Source organism: Lissotriton vulgaris, chromosome 9 (genome assembly GCF_964263255.1).
Source record: "Lissotriton vulgaris chromosome 9, aLisVul1.2, whole genome shotgun sequence".
NCBI classification, from domain to species: domain Eukaryota; kingdom Metazoa; phylum Chordata; class Amphibia; order Caudata; family Salamandridae; genus Lissotriton; species Lissotriton vulgaris.
This window is the reverse complement of record NC_141697.1, coordinates 479550841-479576895: the sequence shown is the minus strand read 5'-3', so window position 1 is coordinate 479576895 and position 26055 is coordinate 479550841. Positions and strand designations below refer to the sequence as shown.

At 43.7% G+C, this 26055-nt stretch overlaps 1 protein-coding gene across 1 annotated transcript; it reads right to left on the bottom strand.

The window, feature by feature from the left end:
• Positions 1-909: 909 nt before the first annotated feature.
• Positions 910-18641, bottom strand: WDR89 (WD repeat domain 89). Its single transcript, XM_086937935.1, has 2 exons — positions 18472-18641; positions 910-2266 (listed from the first exon to the last, which is right to left on the bottom strand). The coding sequence occupies exon 2, from the start codon at positions 2264-2266 to the stop codon at positions 1064-1066; it is 1203 nt and encodes a 400-aa protein (XP_086794061.1). The 5' UTR covers positions 18472-18641; the 3' UTR covers positions 910-1063.
• Between the last annotated feature and the right edge of the window lie 7414 nt (positions 18642-26055).

The window sequence follows — 26055 nt, the reverse complement described above, 5'->3', positions numbered from 1 at the left end:
CCTTCTCCTATCTGGCTCCTCTTTCCATTTGCTTATGCCCAAGCTTAGCTGAATTCAATAAATGCCTGAAAACCTGGTTGGTCTTATTGCTGCATCTTCCTCACCTACCTGACCTGCAGAGCTGAGATGTCCTTTCGGGGTTAAGCTGTGTGCTATACCAAGAATCAAATAACATAGAAAAAAAATGGCAAACGATTTTTAGCCAGCGGGTACAAAAATCTATCTTCTTTGAAAGAAAGTTTTTAAAAAACACGGATGTCGAAAGCGTGATTCAAACCCTGGTCACTAATTGTACATAAAAATAATACTTACTGGTTAGCCCAAAAACCCAATAGACACGATTGGATCCCGGTTGAGAATTCGTGAAAGTGGGGAGGGGAGACAGCAGCTTTTTAGGAATATGAAACTCCATGTTGTATAATTGCCTAATATTCTGTGGTAACGGGTATGCCAGTACCAATAACAGGGATGTTCAGACATTCTTGTGATCAAGAAACATAAACCCAAGATTAATAAGTCAACTACTACAACTCTCAAACTCATCACTCGTACTCAAATCCTGTATAGTAAAACAACAAACTCCAGAATACAGGCTAACAAAAATACATCTGAAGTAATGTATTGATTATTTTGGGAATCTAAAAAACAGATGTAAACCAAAAAGTCAAGACCAAAGACTGTTGGTACCAAGACTCTTTGATCAATCTTTATGCTTCTATATAAACAGCACAGCAAAGTAACAGCTGCAGACACTTGTTTGCCCACTCTATTGCATAACCGGCCCTAATTACCTTTTTAGAGGAAGTGAAGTGAAAAGTATTGTAATAGAAATAGCAACTGGCTCATATAGGCATCCATTGTGTTAGTGCCGGTTTAGATATTGTAATTCAGTAAAGGCTGCTTCAATAAGATTGGTAAAACACTGATATATTTAAAAAACATCATACAAATGGATTCATTTAGTTTACAATCCACAAATGCAATTTAAAGAAGCATCAAATGTCTGTCACAGAGTCATAGCCTTTTTCAGCAAATGGAAAAAAACTCCAGGCCAAAGATAAGGTCAGTGCTTCCCTTTTTTTTGCTTGATTTTGTATGACGAATTGCTATGAATTCTTACTCTCTGAAGTATAGAGGAAGACATTTTCAATGATTCTTTCCCCACAAGAGGCTTTTCAACAGCTTTGGGCTTCCATAACAACAGCCTGGCATCTTCTCCACCAGTCAACAGAGACTGGTCCTCGTCGTTCCAGTAGAAAGAACGTAGAGTGGAGGAGTGTCCACCTTTAAGGTCGCACCAATAATGCAGTCCATCAGCCTGACAGTTCATAAGGTAGAGGTTTCCAGTGTGTACTCCTCCAAGGACAAACAATGCACCTGCCTTTTTATTGTAGAAACCACCAGTCAGATAGTCGAGGTTACCACAATTGGTGTTAACCGCCTCCCTTGAATCCTGGATCTTCAATAAAGTGATAGGTTCCTGAGTGTCTAACTGAGCAATATCCCACCAATAAAAGCCTTCATCATGTGTCAAGCAATAGATTTGATTGAAATCTTGTCCAGACCACCCGATAAAACTCACTGAAGAATCAGAATTACAGGTGACTATTAATGCATCATCCTCATTTTCTTTGTTCAGATCAAATACATTAACTAGCCCATCAGTGGACCCCGAAAGTAAGAGATTTGGAGACGTGGGATGGAAACAGACTTGTGTGACATCATCATTGTGCGACTCGGAATAAACGCCTAATGGCTGTTTCGATGCAGATACATTATTGGTGTTTCTTGCATCCCAAAAAACAAGGAAGGCGTCATCTTCAACTTTCTCTGTGCCTGCACAAATTAATGTATCATTACAACTGACATCAAAGCTGATGAAAACATTTGAAGGAAAACCTTTTAACAGCTGTGCTGGATTGGAGCTTGATAAACGAGAGTCCCAGCACTTGACCGTTCCATCACTGCATGCTGAAAATAACACATTGTCGTTTGTATGAGCAAATCTGATTCCATACAGCAGACCAGCATTCTCACCGTACTCCCTTATCAAAGTTAGCTTTTCTCTGTTAAACAACTTTACAGAATTGTCAGAACAAGAAACGCCAAGGAAGTGACTTGTCTTTTCTTCTTGAGTCTTTGGAATGTCTATATCCAATAGGTATACAGAATCTTCAGTCAATTTGGAATCCTTTGCTATACTGAAATTAGAGAACTGCTGAAGCATTTTCTCCATTGCAGGCTTGCTGTGCTCATAAGGGGGCATCTGAAGAAGAAAAAACTGAAAACATTATTTTGGAAAAGGATCTGAATATCGAGGCATTGACGTTAGAAAAAAAGTGGGCATGTAATAATTTTAAAATCCTTCTTATGATAAAGTTCTCAATTTTAAGGGATTTACACAATTCACACAAACATTTATTGAAGTCCATATAGAAAAAAAAACATTGCCAAGCTTACTCCTGGTGCTGCACATAACCATGGTATCAATTAATGCAGACATGAATCACACCTGCAGATTTGACTTTCCTTTTCCACCACCTTAAAAAACATCTGGGTTTTACAAGCCCTAATAGATATATATAAAATACATACACAAACTCAACCTGTACGTATAAACCATTTTATGTATGAGACCCTTAGAAATGTCCTTGGTCCCTAATTGACCCACTCAGCGTCGACTGTTGGTCAACCGCTCTGCACAAAGTCCCCGTGACAAGGACATAACTCAGTCAACATGCGATTAATAACAAAAAACACCCAGAGCACAACAGCATAAACAAAATTATGCAACGAGTGACTTGTGGTCTTTGGTCACCAACTGTTTTAAATGCATTATGAACATATGCAAATATAACAATTTTACTTGATGTTCGATATTATGTATATCGTTCCAAAAATATCAGAGTGTTTTATTTAGGCATAGTTCTGATCTGCATAGGTACAATTGCATAAGATTTCCCATATTATTATAATTATTATAATGTGTCAGTGTTACAAGGACATTTTCTTTTGGTCCTCATGTGAATGATTAAGTATGGGGAGGCGTGCTCTTTTTCGGGCAGAGAGAGCATTCATTTCAGTTAAGAAGGATCCTCACTCCAGGAACGTCTGGTCTAACATGGCCTTCCACAGACTGCTGGCAGTGCCAACTCCGGGCAGCTTGCACTTGCCATCAGGCATGCAATGATTGTCTTCCATCTCTCACAATTGCAACGCTTTTAGCTGCTAAAGTATCTGCGGCAGGTGGTTTACAAGAAGGTGAAATACTAAATATCACATTAGCTTTTCTCATAATATTTACTTTGCCTTCTCTATTACCACAATAAGTGTGATAATTGGCACTGTTATTCTGCATATGTTCGGCACGTTCCTAGATTACAATAAAAGGCTCTGAAATCACTCAGTGAGAGGTCTTGTGTGTTTACTGATTCAATGGAGAGAACGAGGGGAACCCAAACATCTAATCTGTACATCTCTGGCAGATTTTGACAGTTCCTGAGGCTCGGCTGGCTCTGTAAGCTAGTGGGAGGGGGCAGCAGACACCTGCCCACCCCCCTCCTCCTCCATATATTAAGTCAATTTACCTGCACTGCCAAGGCGCCAAGGCAAATGTACCAGGTGCAACGTGGCAACACAACACTGCAATAACTAGACCTCACAACTGTAAAACATCAACAAAATACACACATTTAAAAGCACATCAGCACCAAAAAATAACACCATAACGATGCAACAGCACATAAAACGATATGTTACTCCAGCATAACAAAGCTACTTGACAACACAAAATGAACACCACAAAACAAACACACTTCAACAACAACACAAACAACTTAGCAGCTCAGTGGGCAGTCGCTGGGGTCCCCACTCTAGGCTTCACATCAACTGCTGGGAATTTTCTCAACCTCTCACCAGAGACTGGTCCTCGCTGCTACAGTAGGAAGAGGGCAGTATGAAAGAACATGCAGAAAATATTTTATGAAGCACAGGAAAGATATTTTGCCCACGAGAATGTACCTGTCGGGTGAACTAAATCTCCTCAAGGGGAATCGTAAAATGTTGATCATTAATCATTAAATACTAGAGGTGCCTACAAATGATCCCACAAACATGTGTGAAGCTTCTAACTCAAATAACGAAAATCTTTCAAAAAATGATATTTAAAAACCATTGACACAACACAACCATTAACTTATTTTGAATATATTATTTTTCATATATCAAATATTTTACATCCCTCTTTTTTCATATTTCACTTTTCAACGGCTGCCCAGAAAACAAACAACAATACATCACATTAACTTATACGTATTGAAAAATCAAAAAGTTCCCTGTGATCACATACACAAACATGAGACCTTGGAACCACATATAATCAAAACGTCCCAAACATGTTTTGTTCAGTGTATCCTTATATCTTTTCTACACATTCCAAGGATAGCTGACATAGGACATAACGTAATGTCGTCTACGTTTCGACCCTGCGTTCAAGTGTTATTTACTATACATCATGGTGGATCTTCCACAGGACTAAAACGGACCAAAGGGCAGCCTTAAATGTATTCAAAGAAAGACACATATGGAGTGTCCAAAACAGTATCCATTAGTTATGTAACAAGACATCACAGACTCCAGCCGGGGTTTACTCGATGTGGGATTAGGGGTATTTTTACCCTACTTCAATTGTAGTCCTCTTGGCCCATTCGTAGTTTCATTTAAAATATACAGCAGCAGCAGCTGTCTTGTCTGCTGTCCTCCCGCATGTACATGCAGCTGAAAATACCAAGCTGTCAGCATCCCATGAAATATAGTATGGCTTTCCTCTAATGCTGTGCAATAAAGTTTCAGCCCATGCATTACAGCTATTATACCAAGGGCCATTGGAATTATGTGATTGTGCGGCCACAGCGATTTTAGCATAATTATAGATTTGCCACATAATCCATCACCTGCTGCATAATCTGCAGATTTTAACAAAAAAAATTATTTACTCAAAAGATTCAAAAGTTACTATAAAACAAGAACAGGTGTTACCGCTCTGTAAAAGGCCTTTTCTAGAGCTGTACTGATCACCTTTTTGTTGCTTATTGCTACATTTGGGTGTTGAGCTGATACTAATGAGATGCAACCACAGATTGACCGTTTCACTGGAGAACATTTATGGTGGTACAAGGTTATAGAAATTTGTCCGGAGGGGCCCTTACACCTTAAAAAATGTATTGGGGGGGGGGGGGGGGGGGGGTGTTCTCGGCATCAAAAAGTTTGAAGACCACTGCTCGACCCCGAGGTTGGGGATAGAAAACACCTCTGAAGAAGAACAGTTAAATGTGGTATGAGAGCTAGTATGACGTTGCATTATTTGAACCGAGAGAGAAAATGACTTTGTTCAAATGGGGTGTGCTGTATCTGCACTGCTAAACTAGCGGGCCGCATCGAGTCCTACTATGCAGCTCAGTCAGGGGCGGCTGCACCTCTTTAGCCGCAGTAGGAGACACCTTTTAAAACAAGATGCAGATTCCACTAGCAAATCACAATTGCTGCTGATAAAGCCCTTTGCTTATGCATTATTTTAGGATTTCAGAGACGCGAAGGGCAGGATTCTCATTATAGTGGTTTCACTCTAATTCACTTCCAATAATTGTATTAAACAGGTAGTGTGAGCTACAGTTCCTAAAAACTGAGTGGTAAGGGTGTATTACCCATTTTAATCTACTGTATACATCAAAAGTGTGTTTCTCGCAACAGCTACTAAATTGCCGTTGCTAATTAATGAACAGTTGTTGGCACATTTAATTAGCATCACTAAATGCATGAAAAACTGACAGACCATAAAAGGTAGAATAATTTAGCGCATAAAATACAAAGTGATCAAATCTCATTGAAGTACACCGCTCGGCATATCTAAAATACTGCAATAACTATTGCCACGTAGGTGTCTATTGACCTTTGAAATGTATCGTACTTGCGTTTATGTAGCACTTCATACAAGTGACAAAGTGCGTTTGCTGACAGGCAGCACGATACTCAAGGGCAGTCCTTTGGGTGAAAGAATATATGACTCACGTGGCCCGTACACGCAGTATTTCGATGCTGTATGTGAGAATGAATGGCACTGTGTGGCTTGCCTTGATGGGAAAATGAGTGAGGCTGAACGCTTAGACATTAAATGCTAGTGTGCGGATGGGTAGAAGCAGTGTGGCCTAAATGGGAAGTGTTTGGTGTAGTGCGTGTATGGCAGACACCATTCAAAGAACGTCATCGCTCGGCACATGCCTGGCGAAGAAAAAAATGGAGAGACCGCTTGTACATGTGGATACCTGCCATAAAGCGCGCGACTACATGCGGAAATCTACCACATTTGCCTCCTACAATTTAAACCACACTGAATATGAATGCCTCACACGCAGGATAGTTGACGACTGCCTGAAGCAAACAAATGCAGTCTTTTTGAAAGCACGGGTGACATCAGTTCTTTAACCAAAGAGATGATCAAGAAAATTTATTTTTCACATAAAGAGAATGCTAGGATAATAAAGGCACTCTATAAGGTCAATCTCCAACACTACGTGCCACTTTTAACCGCTGATGGCATGGAACTAGATCTAGTTCGGATAAAGACCCATGAATTAAGATTTTAGCTCACACGGCTAAGAGTTATCACAATAAGTGGTCTAGGAGCCTTTCCATTTACAGGTACTTGGTTCGCCTCATTGCCCATTTTTTCTTGATTTACATGCTGTACATTCAACGTGTAGTGGTGCCTTGGGAGGTGGAGTTGAATATGTGCTTTAGTACTTTCTGTCACATCTGTGCCTCTTTGTTTGCTTGGATATCCACACAGTAATATCTGTGGAGTTGTGAATGGAAGATCATATTGCAGACATACATATGTCTTAAAGGGAGACATTCACTATGAACGCTAATGTGGTCCCGGTCTTCCTTGCATAGTGTGCTCTTGGTCTCTGTCCTACCACTACAGTAGCTGTTTTGTAGCATGTCTGGATAGTTTTGGCTACCACACATCACCTGCCTGCATTTCTGACCGGTGTGCCCTTGTTGTATGGTGCGAATGAGGAACTGGTTTGGTGTTCTCACCTTTCTTGTAAGTAATACATGCCTACCCTTCTTACAACCTGCTTGTGCAGGGCTCTTTAAGCCTATGTTTTTGGGTCATTTAAAAAAAGCTGGTAGCTGAATTGCTTGAATGTCATGGAGGCATGGGATGACCTTTAATAGAAACAGTGGGCTTGTCCTCTTTATCACACTGTCCTTGTGAATTTGTAGGTTACATTAATGAGCTTCGAGTGCTTACAATTCACTAACTCTTCACAAGGACAAGACAGCAAACAAGGCACCCGTTTCGAGTGTCAGACATTTGAGATCTGCTTTGTGCAGCATCTCCAACAGAGGTTTCATGAGTTGTGTTAGTGCCACAAAGGACAGTGCTCGCGCTGCTATGGAATCTAAACCTAGTGCTCTCCTCTCTTCTTCCATACACCTCTTCCTCACCGGGGTATTGAATAGAATTCTTCCTCTGACCCCTCTAGTGTATGCTATTATGGCATTCATGTGAACCTTAAAATATTTTTGAATATCTGCCCTTTCAGCAGCGACGCCCCATGTTGGGAATTTGCCCTTCAAGTAGGGTTCCCAGATTTTCGCCTGCTGAACCCATATGTATTGGCCATAGAGCTCTTGGCACTTTACCCCTGCCAACCAGTGGTAAAGTGCTTGTGCTCTCTCTTCCAAACACGTTAAATTGCAATACACCTAACTGACATTTAATTTACGTAGAAGTCCCAAACATGAGATATAACCTGTAACCAGGAATGGTACACTTAATTTTACTACTGGGCTTCAGCACCCATTGTGCAACTCACTGAAATAGCACTATAAAAACAAGTCTCTAGGATGTGCAGTTTTTTTTACTGCCTTTTCAACCTAGCAAAAATAAACCTTTTGCCAGACCTAAACCTTCTTTTTATTAATTTTTATGACTCAACCCTAAGGTACCCCTTAAAAGTCCATAGAGCAGGGTGCATGGTATTTATGAAGTAAGACATATATCATGTAATGTTTTACCTATCCTGGCAGTGAAAAACCTGCAAAAGCATTTGTGATCCTATGCCCCCCTGAGAGCAGGATCTTCAAGATGGCCACCGTAAATGATACCAGAAACACTGAGGGCGATGGACCAGCGTTCAAGGAGCACGTGATGACGTTGTCAGCATATCCTTTGAGAAACTGCAGACAGAGAGAAGGTGTGTGGGGGATCCGGAAGGAAAGGCGAGAGATAACGAAGGAGAAGACCAGACAAACACAGGAAAGCAACGGAGGAGGACAGAAGAGCAGGAACAAGTGAACGGGACACCTGGTGATATCGGGGGACAGTGAGGAACCAGAAGAGAAGCAGGAAGACGCCAAGAACGGAGAGCACGATCCTACTGACGACCCACTTAGAGGCAATGTTCTCAAGTCCAGCCGTCCCCACCTGTGTTTGAGATAGCCTTGCCTTTTTTGGTGAGTCTTTTTGATTGGGCTTGGTACTGCTAAGGGAGGTGCTACATCAACCTCAACATTTCCTTCCACTGTTGGTGGGCATATCGGTTAAGGATGGCATTAAAGTTGGCTATGTGCCAAAGGGTAGCCACCAACTTCTCCATTTTTGTCACTTCACTATTTCCATTTTCTGTCCGGTGGGGACCTGTTGGTGGTGGGAGCATTTGCCCTCTTGGAGATAGGAGCCACGATAATATAATCTGCCCTCACATTGCCTCTGATGTAAGGTGGATCTTTTGAAGAATGCTTGTATTTCTTCTCCACCCTTAGTATTTGCAGTCAATGGCTCCCTGAGGCCTCATCTTTATTTAAGGTCTGTCACAAAAATTTATATTACTAAATTTATGAAAGCTATGGTCATGAGTAAATTGACTAAGCCTGACAAGGATTTTACTGAAGAATTGGGTGAAACAATGGAAGAGATTGCGAGGAGGACAAGCAGAGGCACCAGGGTGGATTTGGGGAAAGAAGAGGAAAAAGATGAAAGAAGCAGGAATACATCGAAAGTTACATTTGGGCTTGCAACAGGAGGGAAAGTTTTGCTACCTGAGATGGAAGTAAGAGGTTAATAATCCTCAGATGGTGAGTTGGAGCGAATGTGTACAGAGATTGGATGTTGCAGGTGAGCAAATATTTTCAGGAAAGATCCTGTTATTCCAGGAGTTTAGTGCATGTGTGGGAAAAACACTTATTTTTAACCTCCTGCGAACTGATTTGGCAGTTGATACTTCGCTTTAGTGTTTCCTAAGGTGTATCATGTAGACGAGATGGATGATAACGGGAAGGTGACACATGGAAGACTGGTACGTAGTGCTTGACAAGTCATAGGTGATATTTTTGGCAACATGATTCCTTCTGTAGGTAAAGTCTTGAATGACTTGAGATCAGAAAGCTATCCACTTTGATCGGTCGCACCGCTACTAACTTTGCTGGTGCCTTAACTGCTATAAATTCTTCGATTTTTGCGAAAATGGCAATGGTTTTGCAGAACAGGCTTGCTTTAGATCTTACTTGCGAAAGAGGGTAGAGTCTACCTCATGTTGCAAATTCAGCACTGATGTACTTATATACCATACACAAGTAACAAAATTAACAAACTTTTCAGTAACTTGTATGTACCAGCATGTCCTTGATGTTGGGGGTGCGCTTGAAAACAAACCTCGGTTATGGCATGGCGAGGTTTCCTGATTATAGGATGTTCCAGTGTTTTTTTTATATAATCTTGCATATCCTGTTGGACTCAGCAGTGTATGTAGTAACGCAAGTCAGAGTGTCTTCTGGTGGTTTTTTGTATTGTTCTTAAATTGTCCAATGGGCAGGATGTCCCGCAGTGCCTTGGTATGGTGGCTCCCATAAAATAAGAAAGTATTGCAGTCTGTGGTATTTAGGATGTGGCCATAGTCAATTTTCCACCCTCCTCTAAGTGAATCATGAGATCTAAGAAGGGGAGTTTGTCATCTGATAACTTACTGGTAAAATGTAGGAAAGGGTTGAGGGAGTTGACCCACTAACAGAAAGCGTTACATGTGGTCCGGTCGCCTTTCCAAAAGATGAGGATGTCATTGATGTATCTGCACCACCAAGATATGTTGGTAGTGCAAGGACATGAAATGTCAGAGGTTTTCATCCTTAAAGGCTGCCATATAGAGGCAGGCCAGGTTATGAGCAAAAGTGTTTCCCATGAGAATCCCCTGGGTCTTATGGTACAAGTGTTCACCAAACTGGAAATCAAAAGTTTTCAGTAATAGCAAGTGTGGCGCATTCCATGATGAAGCTAACTGGAGTGTGTGTCGTCCAGTCTTCATAACTTAGGGCCTTCTCAACCACAAGTGGCTGTTTGGGGAATATTGGTGTTGAGGACCCCTACGTCGAGAGAAACCAGCAAGTCAATTTGGTATGTGTTGTATCTTATATGAGACTAAGTACTAGGTGGATTGGTGTGGCTCACTGGTTAGAGGCGGCAGACCCGGGAACAGAGGACGGCCCGAGACCAGGGTTCAATTCCCGACGCGGCAGGGTCGTGGACCAGGGTCAGCGGAATCGATAATTCTCACCTCGGTGCCTACTCTAACCAGGGATCACACTCGGCAACTCTGGGCATTAGCTTGCCTCATCTCCACTATGGCCCCCCACATACGCCAGGTATGCCTGGTTTCACTTTGGAGATACCCAGTAGGGACCATCTCACAGGGAAAGCCAGGACGGGTTCCCCAGCGGTGTATTCGCACCAGGATACTCCGGTAGTAATTGAGCGCAGTATAAAACAGCATATAACATAACATCTGTGGGATCTTGTTGAAATTAGGGAGTCTTCTTCGCCATGGGTAGCAAAAAGTGATCGCAGAACCATGACAAACGTTCCAATGAGGAGTCAATGCCTGACACAATGGGTCTCAAAGGTGGTGGGTGGAGCAATTTGTGTACTTTGGGGAGGACGTAGCAATAGGGTGTCCTCCGTTAATTATTGACCAGAAATTCGGCCTCCTTCTTGCTGATCCATTCATGGGTTTCAGCTGTAGACACCAAGAATTACATTCATATTAACATGTAAATATACTACCTGTATTTTTCAAGCATAGATAGATTATAGCTATCGAAAGCCTGCAATTAAAAATGGCTAACATCAGGTTGCCATCTTGCTTTCATAACATGTTGTTTTTCTTGTAGGCGAAGCGGACTCCACATATACTACCTCGCTGTTCCCTTGGCTTTCCGTTTTCATGTAAAATGTTTTCATTTGCACAACCCTTGCAGTATGTGTTAAACTGTTGCAATGCACCTTCAGAATATAGCTTAATCCAATATCGCTTATTATGTTGCAGATAACTAAGTTTGAAGGACGTTTAGAGTAGCCTCATTGTGTAGTAGCTTGAGAAAATAATGAGCTTAGTTATCTATTTGTGCCTTAATCTGGCCGATCCATTTTATGGGAACCATGCATAGGTGTATCAAGTGTTAGAATTGTGTGATGTAAGCTAATGGAATGTAGACGAGATTTCAGAAAATTTTCTGCCAGCCTCTTTGTCGTACTCTTAGCAAGAGCACTTTTTCTTGATTTGCTAGCAGAGCCTTTCCCCGACTTAGCAGAGTAGGGTGCTCTCCTTAAGGGAGATGGGGTTTTATTAACTTTTTCTTTGAGACAACTTTATAATATTGGTCTTCGCTTATGTGACTTTGAATTGCTTTCAACTATACATGGACTACTGCATTCATGTATTGATTATATCTAGTTTAAAATTTTGAGTTTGAAACTTTGTTAATCATTTAATAAAACGTTATTTGAAACTAACCACTCTGTTTTCTCTTTGTGGCCTAATGCACTTCCCGTCATTAAAATGCATTCAAATTTGATGTTTACCCTCAGATTAACTAAATATTCACTGGGGAGTGCTACATGCACTAGAATGTGCAAAAAAGCAAAGTGGCTTATCAGTCTGTCAGAAAGGTTTCAATAGGACTGTCTACAGCCTACACCAAATATACACAGTTGTCTAACATACTGAAATACTCTAGGTCTATTCTTAATCTGCCCTTACCAATTGATGTAACAGATCCGACTTAAAAAGTTGAGCCTGACAATGTAAGATAGACAGGATAAGGTAGGATTCCACTTCAAAATACGAGCTTGTAAATGATGATTACCAGACCAATCCTTTCTGGAAGACTGAGATTTGAACCAGAAGTCCCCTACACACGACACACACAGGCAGGTGCAAACTGGCTACTGTGCATGTTAACTCCTAATTACCGGTAGGTAGTGCAGGAAATGATGGGGACCCAAAAGCTATTATGAGCCAAATCTGAGATGGCCCCAGTGAAGTATGCTGAATTTGTCCCTGAGTAATCTGCCAACACCGGGAAACAGTCAGCAGCACCTGCACCCTATCTGCTTTCCGTTAGGAGGACAAGCCAACAGGAGTTGAGGGTTTTTTCGTACACTTCCAGCTCAGCTCAAAACGAAGGCCTGATTTAAGTGGAGATTAGCCTTCATTTTACTCGAGAATTATCCTGGCTTTGAGCTATCTGAACCCTAGCACCTAAATGCCTATAGAATGAGGGAGTCAAAGGCACAGAGTTTATTACTTCAAAAGTACTTAAGAGAAACTATGATTTGGAGGCACATAATTGACTTCGCCCAACCCCTGAATGTAAGAGACATTCATGTACTATAAGAATGTCAGAAACGGTTTGCAACCTTTACAACGCAACTTTTACCACGCAGTGCTGTTACAACGCATGTATTACAACGAAAACCATTACAACGCATTACACTGGGGGGCGCTCTAGGATAAGGAATAGTTTTAATTTACTATCCAACACCTTCCCTAGTGTCCACGGGGACTGGAGTTGGAATAGTAAATTAAACTATTCACTATCCAGCACCCCCAAGTGTAATGCGTTGTAATGGTTTTCGATGTAATACTTGCGTTGTAACAGCATGCGTGGTAAAAGCATGCGTTGTAACGTCATACATCTTCAGAAACAAATGATTTCAATACCACCTACTAATTTATGTTATTCCTTTATAGAGCTACACAACCCCATGTAGGTTGTCACAGTGATCTACAACGCACACAATAAATCATACAAGTCTGTAATCAATGTACAGGAAACGTTACACAAGGCAATGAGGGTTAGAAGGTGTAGAAGTCACTTACTGTCAATACTGATATGCATTATCGGGAGAAACACAGGCAGGATTTAAAACATAACGCATCTGACAGGAGTTGTCTTTAATAATAAGACTATCGTTACCCAAAGGAGCCCTTTTAGCACCGTTAGCATAATGACAGATTGAGGGGGAAAAAACAATAAGGTGTCTAAATCTACGCTTTCCAACTTGCCTGCAGCTCCATTATGCCGGTTTATCACACACTGTGCTATATTAGGACTTCAACTTATAAAACTGCAGGTAAAAAAAGTATTATTTGTCAGAAGCAGACACCAACTTCCGTATCTACATGAAATACAGATCTGTGAGCTGCATGTTTCACAAGGTGCTTTGTAGCAGGAACATGAAACCTCTACTTTACTTAAGGGGTCAAAACGCAAATAGCGAAAACGCTGACCTCACCAGCAAGTGCATTAACCACCAGTTATCTTAAATTAATATTACCCATTAAAAATAGCTCAGCACAGAAAGATCTGTGCTGCAGGTGCCTTACGCCTTGCAGCCATTTAAAAATGCAGCATCTTTGTCACCAATTAAGTAAACCAGAGCACACATGTATTGCCACATTTCTTCTTGTTGCCAAATCCTTTGCAGTAGATTTTTAAAATGAATAAAAAAAATGTAATGTAATTAACTGTCGGGTCCAACTTTTCATGACTCGACCCATTGGGACATCATCACCTTACTGATGCCACACATTATTGACCAATGCATTGGTTCCCGGAGTAATTTTCTTTATCCTTTTCCGACATTTTATGTACGACAGTAACCCACCCCAAATGGATAGGGGTACAAGAACATATTTTTTAAACAACCTGTAGAATTCCTACAGAAATCTTGCATTCCCAGAGTACGTATCTTGCATGCAACAAAAAAGATGCAAAAACAAACTCTAAATTAGACAAGGACATTAAGTAGAGCTCTATATTAAAGTCCTTAACTATGCTGGCAAAAAATACTGATAGATTTCTAAATAATGAATGTAATTCAAGGTAATCCAGGTCAGCGATTTAGTTCCTAATAACATTTCGCATGTTTTAATTACTCTTGAATTCCATAAAAGGGTTCCTCTGTTTCCTGGAGGTTGTGTTACTGTATTTTTGTCATGCAGCTATTATATAGTATACAGTATATACTATTATATAATGCCAGCTTTGAACTTGGTCGACTCAGATGTTAATAACGCCCTTATTTGTGAGCGCATGTTCGTGTTTCTTAAGCTGAATTGCATCCACACAGCAGCAGTGGGTGTGGTTGACACTGAAAGGTCGAATTTACTATTCTAACTCCAGTCCTCGAATATTTGGGGAAAGGGCACCAGTCCCCCAAATATTACAGGAGGCGTATTTACTATTCTAACTTCAGTCCTTGAATATTTTGAGGAACGTTATAAATTCTCCATGTATTTGTAGGAAGGGTTTAAAAGAAGTAATTTTGAAATGCAGAAATTGCTGCCCTGAGGGCACAGCTCATGGTATAACACTAGGAATACGATTGAGAGCTTTGAAGTTTAGGCTGAAGGTGCAAGTTTCGCACAGTGCATTTCTGTGGGTCAAAAAAAGTGTTCAAAATACATGCACATCCAATCATGGCCATCTCTTAAGAGTGCACGGAGGAGTGCTCATCTATTTCGGTTGGCATTCTGAGCAAGTGTGTGTGTGTGTGTAAGAGGTACACAGTTGTCAAAATATTGACAAGGCGAAATTAAAAAGACATGCATGGCTTATGGGTGAGTTGGGTGGGTGATTACGCTAAGGAAGTGCATTCAGAAGAGGGGGCAGAAGAAGAAAACGAGGAGGTGTAGGATATGCAGAAAGACGAGATGTGGAGAGACCAGGGCATATCTTTCTAACAGAGTGAACATAATGGGAGTGATTTAGACACTCCAAAGACAAATCCTTTCCGCAGACCTCAGTAATGTTTTAACTCACTGTTTTATTTGTTCAGAATGGATACATTTCCAATATGAGTTATTTACAACAAAATCACTGTAGTTAATCATTTATTAACTAGTGACAAAGCCAATACTCCTGTCTGGTTTTAGATGTATGCCTGTTTCTCTGTTATACACCTGGATACAATAACAGAAAGCTCATACAGAATCCAAAATACTGGTCGGGTCACTGGGGGTGACACACTAATGACGTCACAGCGACTTCGTTTTGTGTTTAACTCCCGCCCTAAATGAAATAAGACACGCCCCTTTCTAGAAGCCCCCCACACTTTTTTTCAGCCCACTTAGAGCTCGGAATCAGATAGAACTATACAGTGAAGATTTTCCCTATCCTCCAAGACTGGTGTTTTAAAGGGCCAAGTTAACAAATCCAAATGAGTATTTCAATAGCAGGGTTTATATTTCACGTATTTATATTTCATAAACAGGTCGAGTAACAGCAGTGGTCCAAGTGGCCGGGATCCAAGGGGCACAGCGCACTCACATTTTTTTCTTTTAAGAAAAACAGTTCCCCTACTTTCTGCGAAAAGATAACCGTCCTGGGACAGTTAATCCTGAGAGCTGACATGCTTGAGCTGAAATTTAAGGCTGGGGAGTCCCCTGTGCTGTGAAACCGAAGTCAATCAGTCCTTCTTGTCAGGGTGCCTGCTTGCCTGAAAGCAGTGAAAATGTGCACAACAGATCAAACAGGAGCTTGGAAGTCTGTATTGGCTTTAATTATTGGAATCACTTGACGCTTCCGGATGAGGCAGATGTATTCTTTTTGAGAGGCTTTAGACAGGAATTACCTGCTGAGCTGCCAAGTTTGTGCTTTTTTAAAGATGCCTTAAATGTAGGGGCTGCAGGGGCTCGTGCTACGCTTCTAACTATTCTCAAATCACTTGACGCTTCCTGATGAGGCAGATTTATTCTTTTTGAGAGGTATTGGAAAGGAATTACCTGCTGAGCTGTTAAGTTTGTTCTTTTTTAAAGGTACATAACACTGGCCCCTTAACCGAAGGGACTGCAGGGGCTAGTGTTACGCTCCTAACTATTCTCCACTGCCTCAATCAAGATTCAATTCCATGGCTCTCTGGTTACAGACACAGACCTCTGCAGTGAATTAACAGAGGTTTCATAAAGAACATAGTGCGTTTCCCACTAACTAACTTGGAATTATTTTACATAGAAACTGAATGCTATTTTATATGACAATACCCGAAAGTGAAAGACCAAAAAAAGTAACGGAATAATTTGGTTTTCTAGCCACGGCTTTGACCTCGCCCACACTGTGCACAGCATCATAGTTCCCTTACTTTTTAGGTCTAGCCTAGCAGCACACATGAGCTGCTCTGCGAGATATGGTGTAGTCTCTCTGTGGACTTAGGCCACGCCCACCACCTGTAATTGGCTCCTTATAGTGCCCGTCGTAAAATCTTCTATGGTTGCTTTGTTGTCTTTATCCCGCCTTTTGGCGGGATAAAGTTGTTTGTTTGTTTCAGCCCTGGCGACTGACCCAGCTACATGGATCAGGTCACTTTTCACCAATTATGCACATTGGGTGCACCACATTTTGTTTTGCTTCAGCTCACTCGCCGTCCCTACACCACTTACATTGAGATGCTGCCTTCCATGCTTTTGTCGGCACCCCCGCCAGTGAGCATCTGTGGGATTAAAGAGAGAAAGCCACTTTGCGATCCTGTACACATTTCTTTTTTTGGATTTTTAAATAGCGCAAACCGAACTTGAAGGTATCAGAGCGCTTTGCATGAGCATCAGTTGCATTACAGTCACTACAGATCCCCAGTATTGCAATTGTCAGTCTGCACCATCTTCAAACGGACTATGAAGGCCCCCAAACCCCCGCACCACCCCGAATGGCAATGCCCAAAGTGTGAATGCTCTTGTATCCTGAATCGATACATGCACTGGCTGTACGTTAAGAATCACGAACATCTATGGAAGAATTCATAGGGATTTACTGGCAAATGGAAATAATGAGCAGGCAATCTGTACCCTTAACTCTCGGGGAGAATATGTGGGTAACGGCCAGAACTGCGATAGTATAACTGGGGAGCCCCATGGGTCTACAGTGAGCAAAGCAGAGGCACCGGCGATGGGGTAAAGTCCTGTACAGGGCTTTAAGTGGCCCGGGTCCTGTTGGTGCTTTGCAGTTCTTAAAAGCATGTGCCGAAACGGGTTCCTATCGGTATCTCCATTTTTTATCCTCCGGGTGGAAAAAACACACAAAAACGTAACTCTGCAATATCATCATCATTGTATTGTAATTACATTTATATACGCTTAATACCCCTGACGAGGCGTTGAAGCGCTTTTTCGGAGAAGAGCACGGTACTCCAGAACCCTTAAAGTCATCGTTTTTTATGTAATTTCAAAGAAACTAATTTTTCAGTTTTATATCCCAAACTTGGGAGCGCTTTATATCAGCACCTGTTACATTACACAAGGACAGGCTGTTGAGACGATATCAGCCTTGAATGTGCTGGACGGACAATAAAATGCTGGCGATCGAGAAAAAGGGTAAGGGGTAAAGCAAAACCCCCTCATGAAGCTCAGATCAAAAGCATGGCTGTCTAAGAACAAGAACAGAAGAGTTTTCAAGATAGTATACAGCAAATTCATAGTTGTTGCTTATGTGCGCGCACCAGGACACTCCTGAGTATTGGAGCGCAGTATAAATCGATTATAACATATGTACCTTATGCAATTTACAACCATTGAGAAAGCTAATAGTGCTGGCTTGTTGTAGGTGTAATTTCACTTGTTGTGTTATATATCTGGATGAATGGACAGAAGCAGCAAAATACCAGTGGAGGAGTACACTATGCCAAGTACAGATTTTTGGCTTGAGTGTTTTAAGCCACGCCCTTAATTACATCGGTCACGTCCGCATGAGGCACCCCCTCCCAGTTTTTTCATCCCACTTAAAAGGTCCCAAAGGCGAGACCTATTGGCTATGCCAATGCATGTTTTTAATGCACTTCGACCGCTGAGTAACAGTCAATTAACACCTGACAAACGTGTGCCCTGTGTGCGGAAGTACACCACAGACAGTGCAGTTCGAAGCAGGGCAGCTCAGCCCCATTCCGCGTGGTGGAGGCTGATCCAATGGGGGCCGGAGCAGGGATGACGGTGAAACTTTAGTATAAATAAACAGGAGGAAAGAAACAGTACTGACGGATGACGAATATTGAGACCGGTTGGCTCTCGGCGATCAGCCGCACCACCCAGCTGCTTCACAGTAAAGCCTGCCTTAACAATCAATTGGAAAATGTTTACTCACCAGTCATTAATCTGTTTACTATGTACACCCAAGGCGCCAAGCGGCTTCGAATTTGAAGTCGGTGTTATTTATCGGTTATGGTATAACTTCATTACATATTTCTCGAATCTTTTACGGAACTCTCCTACGCACACATGACTGTTTGTGCGTCTCGTAGTATGTACAAACCCAGTTGAAGGCGTAATCACGCAGAACTTTTCTCGTAGCCCCGCCCAGGCATGGGCAGACCAAAGCAAGAGCACACAGAGCAGCGATGGATCAGTGAACTGGGTGAACAGCGTTCGCCAGGCTCTTCATTTATTGAGGGAGGGTCTGCGTTGGACACAAAAACTGCATGTTTTTCCTTCACTTTTGAAGTGTCGCCAGAGGCACCAAGGAAGGAGTTTGAACAAAGAATAAAAAAAATAAAAGATCAGCAAAGCAACACTTTGCAAAGTACGGTTTAGTTCCACTCATAAAGGTATGTTGTTGATTGAAAATGTTGTTCTAAGGCGCATGAAATTGCTACGCATATGAAGGTCAAGCCTGCAGCGCAGTTATCTAATTGCGAAAGACAGTGTGGGCTTATCAAGAGCACAGAGGGGCTGCCAGCCTGCAGTTGATTACCATTTATTGGCACTTTTTTTGCCTGCTTCTTATTCCGTGGCCGTCCTTCCCCTGTACTTTTGACAATTTACTTGTATCCTTCCACAGCTCACTCTTTAGGATCTACTTTTTTAGGTCTCGTTAGGTCTCGTAGCGAAAACACAGCGCGTCAGCGCTGTGTCTCGCCAGAGATCTTTTGTTGCCGACTGTGCTTCCCAGGACACAGTGCCGGCCGCGCGCATCGCCTTGGAGGCGATTTGAAACTGGAATGCGCGCTTTGGCCAGGCGCTGTCTCCTGGGAAGCTCAAGCACCACACACGCATGCGCATACACACAGACACACACACAAGCGCCCATGCACATACATACAGAGACACCCCCCCTCACACATACACACACGCGCGAACACACAAGTGCACCGAGGCCCCCCCTTTCCCGCCGTCACTGTCGCACACATACATACACACACGAGCATACACACACACACAAGTGCACCAAGCCCCCCTAGCCTTTTGGAACTTACCTGGCCAATGTCGGGGACTCTGCTCTCAGCACGCGGCGCCCAACCTCCTGCTGGCGCGGCCCCGGGGCTCTACACCGCTCACAGGAGCACCGGGCCGCAAGACGCATTGACTCCGCCTGCCTCCTCTTCCGGTCTGGACGTGGCCCCGCCCCCGTCACAGACGACCGTGCCTGACCTCCGGGGCGGCCGCGGCGGGATTCCGGGGGCATTTTAATTGCAGCCTCCTGTAGTAGGGGTTGGTCTGGCCATTGTCAGCTATTGGAACAAGCATGACCTCTAAATGTGGCTTCTGTGCACTGGGCTTGGTTTCTCAAGTTATCCGAACAATTCCAGCTTCTCGCACAGAATAGGATCGGGAGCGGTGCAGACAGAGAGGGATGACACGGACAGCAGTAAAACCCGTTTTGTAACCTGTTCTACCCTTAACCTCCATTTCTAAACCTGAAACTTATCTCTTTGGCAAAATTCTTATCATTTATACAACACTTTTCTGTGTCAATATTGTTGCTTTGTTTATTTTTCATTTCTTAATCCACCACCTGAAATTGTGCTTCACCACCCAGTGGTGTACCAGCATATGAGCAGCACTTTCTCCTATTTGCTAGTCAGAAACACCAGCAGGCTGCAAGCTTTATTGCACATGGGTGTGATTCTATTTTTAATATTACAGCCACACTTACAGCAAGCAAGACATGTTTAAATGTAGTCCCATTTCCATGTCTACACCAAGAGACCTCCACGGATACCAAAGACCTCAAAATTTGCACTAAATGCCAGATGTCCAACTCTTCAGACCGTGGGAGCCATATTTGTCTGAGAGAAGTCTGATACACAGGGTGAGACATGGTGGATGAAGGGACAGCAAGTAAAGTAATTTAATAAGATGTAGATTTAAACTGCCATGAAAGGTTACATGATGTCAAGGCTATTTCACAGAGTAAAAGCCAAAGAACAGCATAGCAGAAAATACCGAAAAATGCAAACATAATTAAACAAATAGAAAATGGGGCTTCTCACATATGCACACATATTTCTTGTGAAGTATTTATTTGACAAATAAAAAGAAAAATCAGTGCTCCATGCTTTGGTAGACCCATCAACTTATTTAATAATTTTGAAGGCCTCACATTGCCTTTCCGTAGCTGTGATCATGCAAGATTGCATTTTCTGTAACAATATATCCGTCTTTTCGTTTTCTACTGACGAGCTGAAGCAGGTTCATTTGAGTTGTAAAATCCTGTTATGTTTTTATCTACCTTCAATTGCTGTCCACCTAGGTTGCACTTTTTAAATCCAGTTCTATTTCCTTTGATAATACTATATAAAAATAATAAACACTATTCTTTACAATCCTTTTGAACTCCTGGACTAGTGTCTCAGTGCTGGAGGTGGATGTCTTGCGCCAGTGCTAAAGCCTCCTTTGGTTTTAGTGACACATGCCAGTCTGCCAAAAGTGTCTTCTCATTAATGTGGTGACCACTGCTTTCGTTGGGAATGATTTTCTACCTTTCTCTCCAGTAGTTTATTTTTTGTGCAGCATTGACTGCAATTGATTCCTCCTTTTAGTATGGACGTCTTGTCTTTTCTTACACTTTTGGCCGCCACCCGTGATTAGGCACAGACACTTGAATACTACGACACCCTTTGGTCAGTGTCTGATATACATGCACGTCACGAAAACAGATTTCACATAAGCCACACTGCATATGCACTTTATATCCATCCACACTAGCATCTTCTTTGTAGATCTATTATTTTTATTTTCCAATTTAAAAAATATTAAATTATTTTTTATAAATCATGCTTAGCATCAAAGGGTTTTATATATATTTTATCCAGTGTGTTTTTTTAAAGTATCAAGCAGAAGTCTCTTTTGATATGGCTTGTAAAAAAGGAAAACAATTTTAAATGTTGCTGGTCTGATGTTTGGAAATGAAACAGAAGTGCAGTGCTTCGGTTAATGTGGTGCACGTTCTGGGAAAAGCAAGGCACTTGCAAAACATGTTCATGATGTAACTTCCCCTTTGTTCCACTTGAAAGGGAATAACCTCCAACACATGTCTTTGTTGACGTCATGATTGATCCTCTGTGAAGCCCACACTCTAGAGCTACTATTCTGCTTGGCAGGACTCCAGAGCCTTTTCAAACACATCCCTCCTTCCTCACAATATCTTCCCAAGACTTCATAACTCTGCATAGTCTCTGGGGCCTTTGGTTGTATAAATAAAGACCCTGTTATTGCCTGAGCATTACAAATGCTATAGGTGTCACATTTGCGATAGTTATAACTATTGGCATTGTAAATGACAAAGCTATTATTTTAGCTATTTTCAAAACCAACACATAAATTAAAAAAAATTTCATTTACAAGACCAATAGCTCAAACTTTCCTAATACGAGACCTATTGCATTGCAAATGCTTGTTTTATTTAAGCACTTTAAGAGATTGCATGCATTTTCCAGCGATCACCCTAGTGTACTTATATTCCTCACTCTGTTTTGCTCTCTCGCACCCATGTGCTTCTCCCCCATGGTCCACATTGTTCTCTTCCACAAGTTTACTTTTCTACCCTGCGCCTTAAATTGCTCTCTCTCACCCTGCCCAGCCCCAACCCATGCCCTCTGGGTTGCCCCCCGCCACTCAATTCTTGTTGCTTCCTGTCTCCGACTGCTTCCCACACAATAGTTTTTTTTCTTTTTATTTATTGGTCCAACACATATAGGTAAAGAAAACAAAGGCTCCTGTCATTTTGTAGGTGTGCACATGCAGAGGTGTCAGTGTGATAGGCTTTTTTAAATTATTATTCTTTATTTATGCTGCAAAGGCATCAGGGATGTTGTACAGCATCTCTAAAAACTAAAGGCAAAGCCAGTATGTTATGTGAATTTGTAGAGTGCGGCTCATCACCCGTGAGGGTATCCTAGTGCTGAGTAGGGCAGGCTTGAGGTGGAGATTATGCCTGTTTAATCTGGAAGAGCAATATCTTGCCTGGGAAGCAGATCAAAGGTGCCTGGTGGGTTGGTAGAAGTGGAGGCAGTGGTTGCGGTAAGCTGGACCAGTGTTGTGGAGAGCTTTTAAAGAGTGTGTGAGTAGCTTGAACTTACATCTTTCATGGACTGGGAGCCAGTAGAGATTGTTGGAGATGTTTTTGTTTTGCAATGTGATCAGGATGAATCTGGCGGCGTTCTGGGTGGTTTGGATTCAGCGTAGGACATGGGCTGGGATTACGATGGTGGATGTTTGGAGGGCCAACAAGAGGCATCCCAGTGGGAGTGGTTGTTGCCAAAGATTAGGACTTCGGTTTTGTCTTTGTTGAGCTGGAGGCAGTTGTTTTTCACCCAAGCATGGTCAGAGCCTACTCCCCGCTCGGATGCAGTGTCCTCAATATCCGCTGCATGCTTGACCTGGAGTCCAGCTACCTTCTTTTTGAATTGAGGCCTCAACTGTTTAGTTTTGTCTTCCTTTTTAGGTCTCGCCTGTCGATGCGCATGGAGCAAGCGAGACTATTGCGAGTTATCCACTCTTTATCCACACTGCAAGGAATCGTGGCGATTCCTTGCAGTGCACGATAAATTTAAGCTCAATGCGCATGCGCATTGAGCTTAAATGCGCGTGCACATGCCCCCAGCCGCCTACTCTCTCTCTCAGCCTTCCCACAACTCCGCCCCCTCACTACTTGATTGCACGGCCGCTAGGCCGTGCCTCCCCTACTCTCCTCCCCCTCCTCCTCTCCTCCCATGCCTGCCTGCCTGAACTCTCCGCCTCGGTTGTCTTTTTAGAAAATAGCGAGAAAATAAGGTAGCCCAGCGGACTAAACCCCTACTTGGAGGGGTGGAGGTAACTGGTTCGAAACTCCGACTCAGCCTTTCATCCTTGGCAAGTCGATAACAGGCCTCCATTAATCACTGATCAGAGCGCGTGTCATTCAGTTACAGTTGCGTCTGCGGTGCCAGGCTCATCAGTTAGAGTGGCAGGCAGAGAGGTCCCGGGTGTCTCTTTTCCCCACTGGGGCCATACCGGAAATCGAAGGGGTACTGACGTGTTTGTAGCGCCGCTGGTGTGCAATGCGAAAAAGCCCTTAGTACTCTGAACTAAGTAGAAACCTATGGCAAGTGCTCTTCACCCCACTAACAAAGCACTGTAGTGCCCCCGCCCCCGGAGGGTTATGCAAAATACCCCGTTTCCACTAACACCGCGCTGGATGGGGTCAGCTTTCATCCTTGGCAAGTCGATAACAGGCCTCCATTAATCACTGATCAGAGCGCGTGTCATTCAGTTACAGTTGCGTCTGCGGTGCCAGGCTCATCAGTTAGAGTGGCAGGCAGAGAGGTCCCGGGTGTCTCTTTTCTCCACAGGGGCCATACCGGAAATCGAAGGGGTACTGACGTGTTTGTAGCGCCGCTGGTGTGCAATGCGAAAAAGCCCTTAGTACTCTGAACTAAGTAGAAACCTATGGCAAGTGCTCTTCACCCCACTAACAAAGCACTGTAGTGCCCCCGCCCCCGGAGGGTTATGCAAAATACCCCGTTTCCACTAACACCGCGCTGGATGGGGTCACTGGGTCGCACTAGACTAGAGCGTGGGGCCGTGATGTTTCAAGCACTTTAAGAGTAGCCTGGGTAACCAGGAGAAAGCAGTCCCAGCAGCACCGCCCTTGGGCAGCCTGCCGTGACCCTGGGCGGACATCTTTTTCTGGCTGCGTGCCCCCTCTGCAGAATTTGATAGTCCTAAGACACAGATCTGAGCCATGTAAGCAAGTAACTGCCTCCCTACGCTTCTCCATTCGGGTTCACACTCCTGGAGACGAGTGGCAGAGCACCGAATCCACGCAGGGCCTTGTGGAAACGTCCTGAACCCAGGGCAAACTGCAGGCACAGGCCCTGCAAGCAGGCTGTCGTTTCCAACCTGTCATTAGCTTGGCAGGGTAAAGCCTACAGGCAGGTACACACTCCAAAGTACTGTTTTCATACAGTGCCTTACACAGCTCTTCTGGCGTGTCTAAGCGCTATTGTTATTACCTAATGAAATGGTACCGAGTTGTGTCTTCTCTGGAATACCAGGTCAATGTGAGGAAACAGGGCGTGCTGTCAAGGCGTTGACTTGTACACCTAAGATTCTCAGAAATGACTTAATGCTGTTGTGAAAGGGTGCGTGAACCGGGCACGGCGGGTGCACAAGGAGCCGGAGGCAGTGTGCCGACACCATGTGTGCACGAATCGTGCCTTTCCGTTTTTTGGCAGCCAGCCATTTTCTCTAGTGCCTTGGTGAGCAATCAGATAAGGGAGGCGAATAGGCAAGTAAAGCATTCTAGACAGGGCGCCCAGAAGCCTAAAGTGCTGCGGTGCTGTACACGTGGCAGAATGGCAATCCATAACGCAGCGTGGTGGGCACAATAACATTCTAAAAGAAAGACCCGTTCCATAATAAGGCGATAAGTGTGCTGAATTTAGTGGTTGCAGTTTACCTCACTGCTGTAAGCAATGAACGAATGTTACACAAAACACCCTCACTCACCCTCACCCTCACTCACCCTCACCCTCAACCCCTCACTCACCCTCACCCTCACTCACCCTCACCCTCACCCTCACTCACCCTCAACCCCTCACCCTCACTCACCCTCACTCACCCTCACTCACCCTCAACCCCTCACCCTCACTCACCCTCAACCCCTCACCCTCAACCCCTCACCCTCACCCTCACTCACCCTCAACCCCTCACCCTCACTCACCCTCACCCCCTCACCCTCACTCACCCTCACTCACCCTCAACCCCTCACCCTCACTCACCCTCACTCACCCTCACCCACCCTCACCCTCACTCACCCTCACCCACCCTCACCCTCAACCCCTCACCCTCACTCACCCTCAACCCCTAACCCTCAACCCCTCACTCACCCTCACTCTCACTCACCCTCACTCTCACTCACCCTCACTCACCCTCAACCCCTCACCCTCACCCTCACTCACCCTCAACTCCTCACCCCCTCAACCCCTCACCCTCACTCACCCTCACCCTCACTCACCCTCAACCCCTCACCCTCACTCACCCTCACCCTCAACCCCTCACCCTCACTCACCCTCACCCTCACTCACCCTCAACCCCTCACCCTCACTCACCCTCACCCTCACCTTCACTCACCCTCAACCCCTCACCCTCACTCACCCTCAACGCCTCACCCTCAATCACCCTCAACCCCTCACCCTCACCCACCTTCACTCACCCGCACTCACCCTCACCCACCCTCAACCCCTCATCCTCACTCACCCTCAACCCCTCACCCTCACTCACCCTCAACCCCTCACCCTCACTCACCCTCACTCACCCTCACTCACCCCCACTCACCCTCAAACCCTCACCCACTCTCAACCCCTCACCCACCCTCAACCCCTCACCCTCAACCCCTCACCCTCAACCCCTCACCCTCAATCCCTCACCCACACTCACCCACACTCACCCTCACTCACACTCACCCACC

Bases quoted from the DNA above. Each gene is read 5' to 3' on its own strand.
- WDR89 (XM_086937935.1), bottom strand. From the start codon at position 2,266: ATGCCCCCTTATGAGCACAGCAAGCCTGCAATGGAGAAAATGCTTCAG.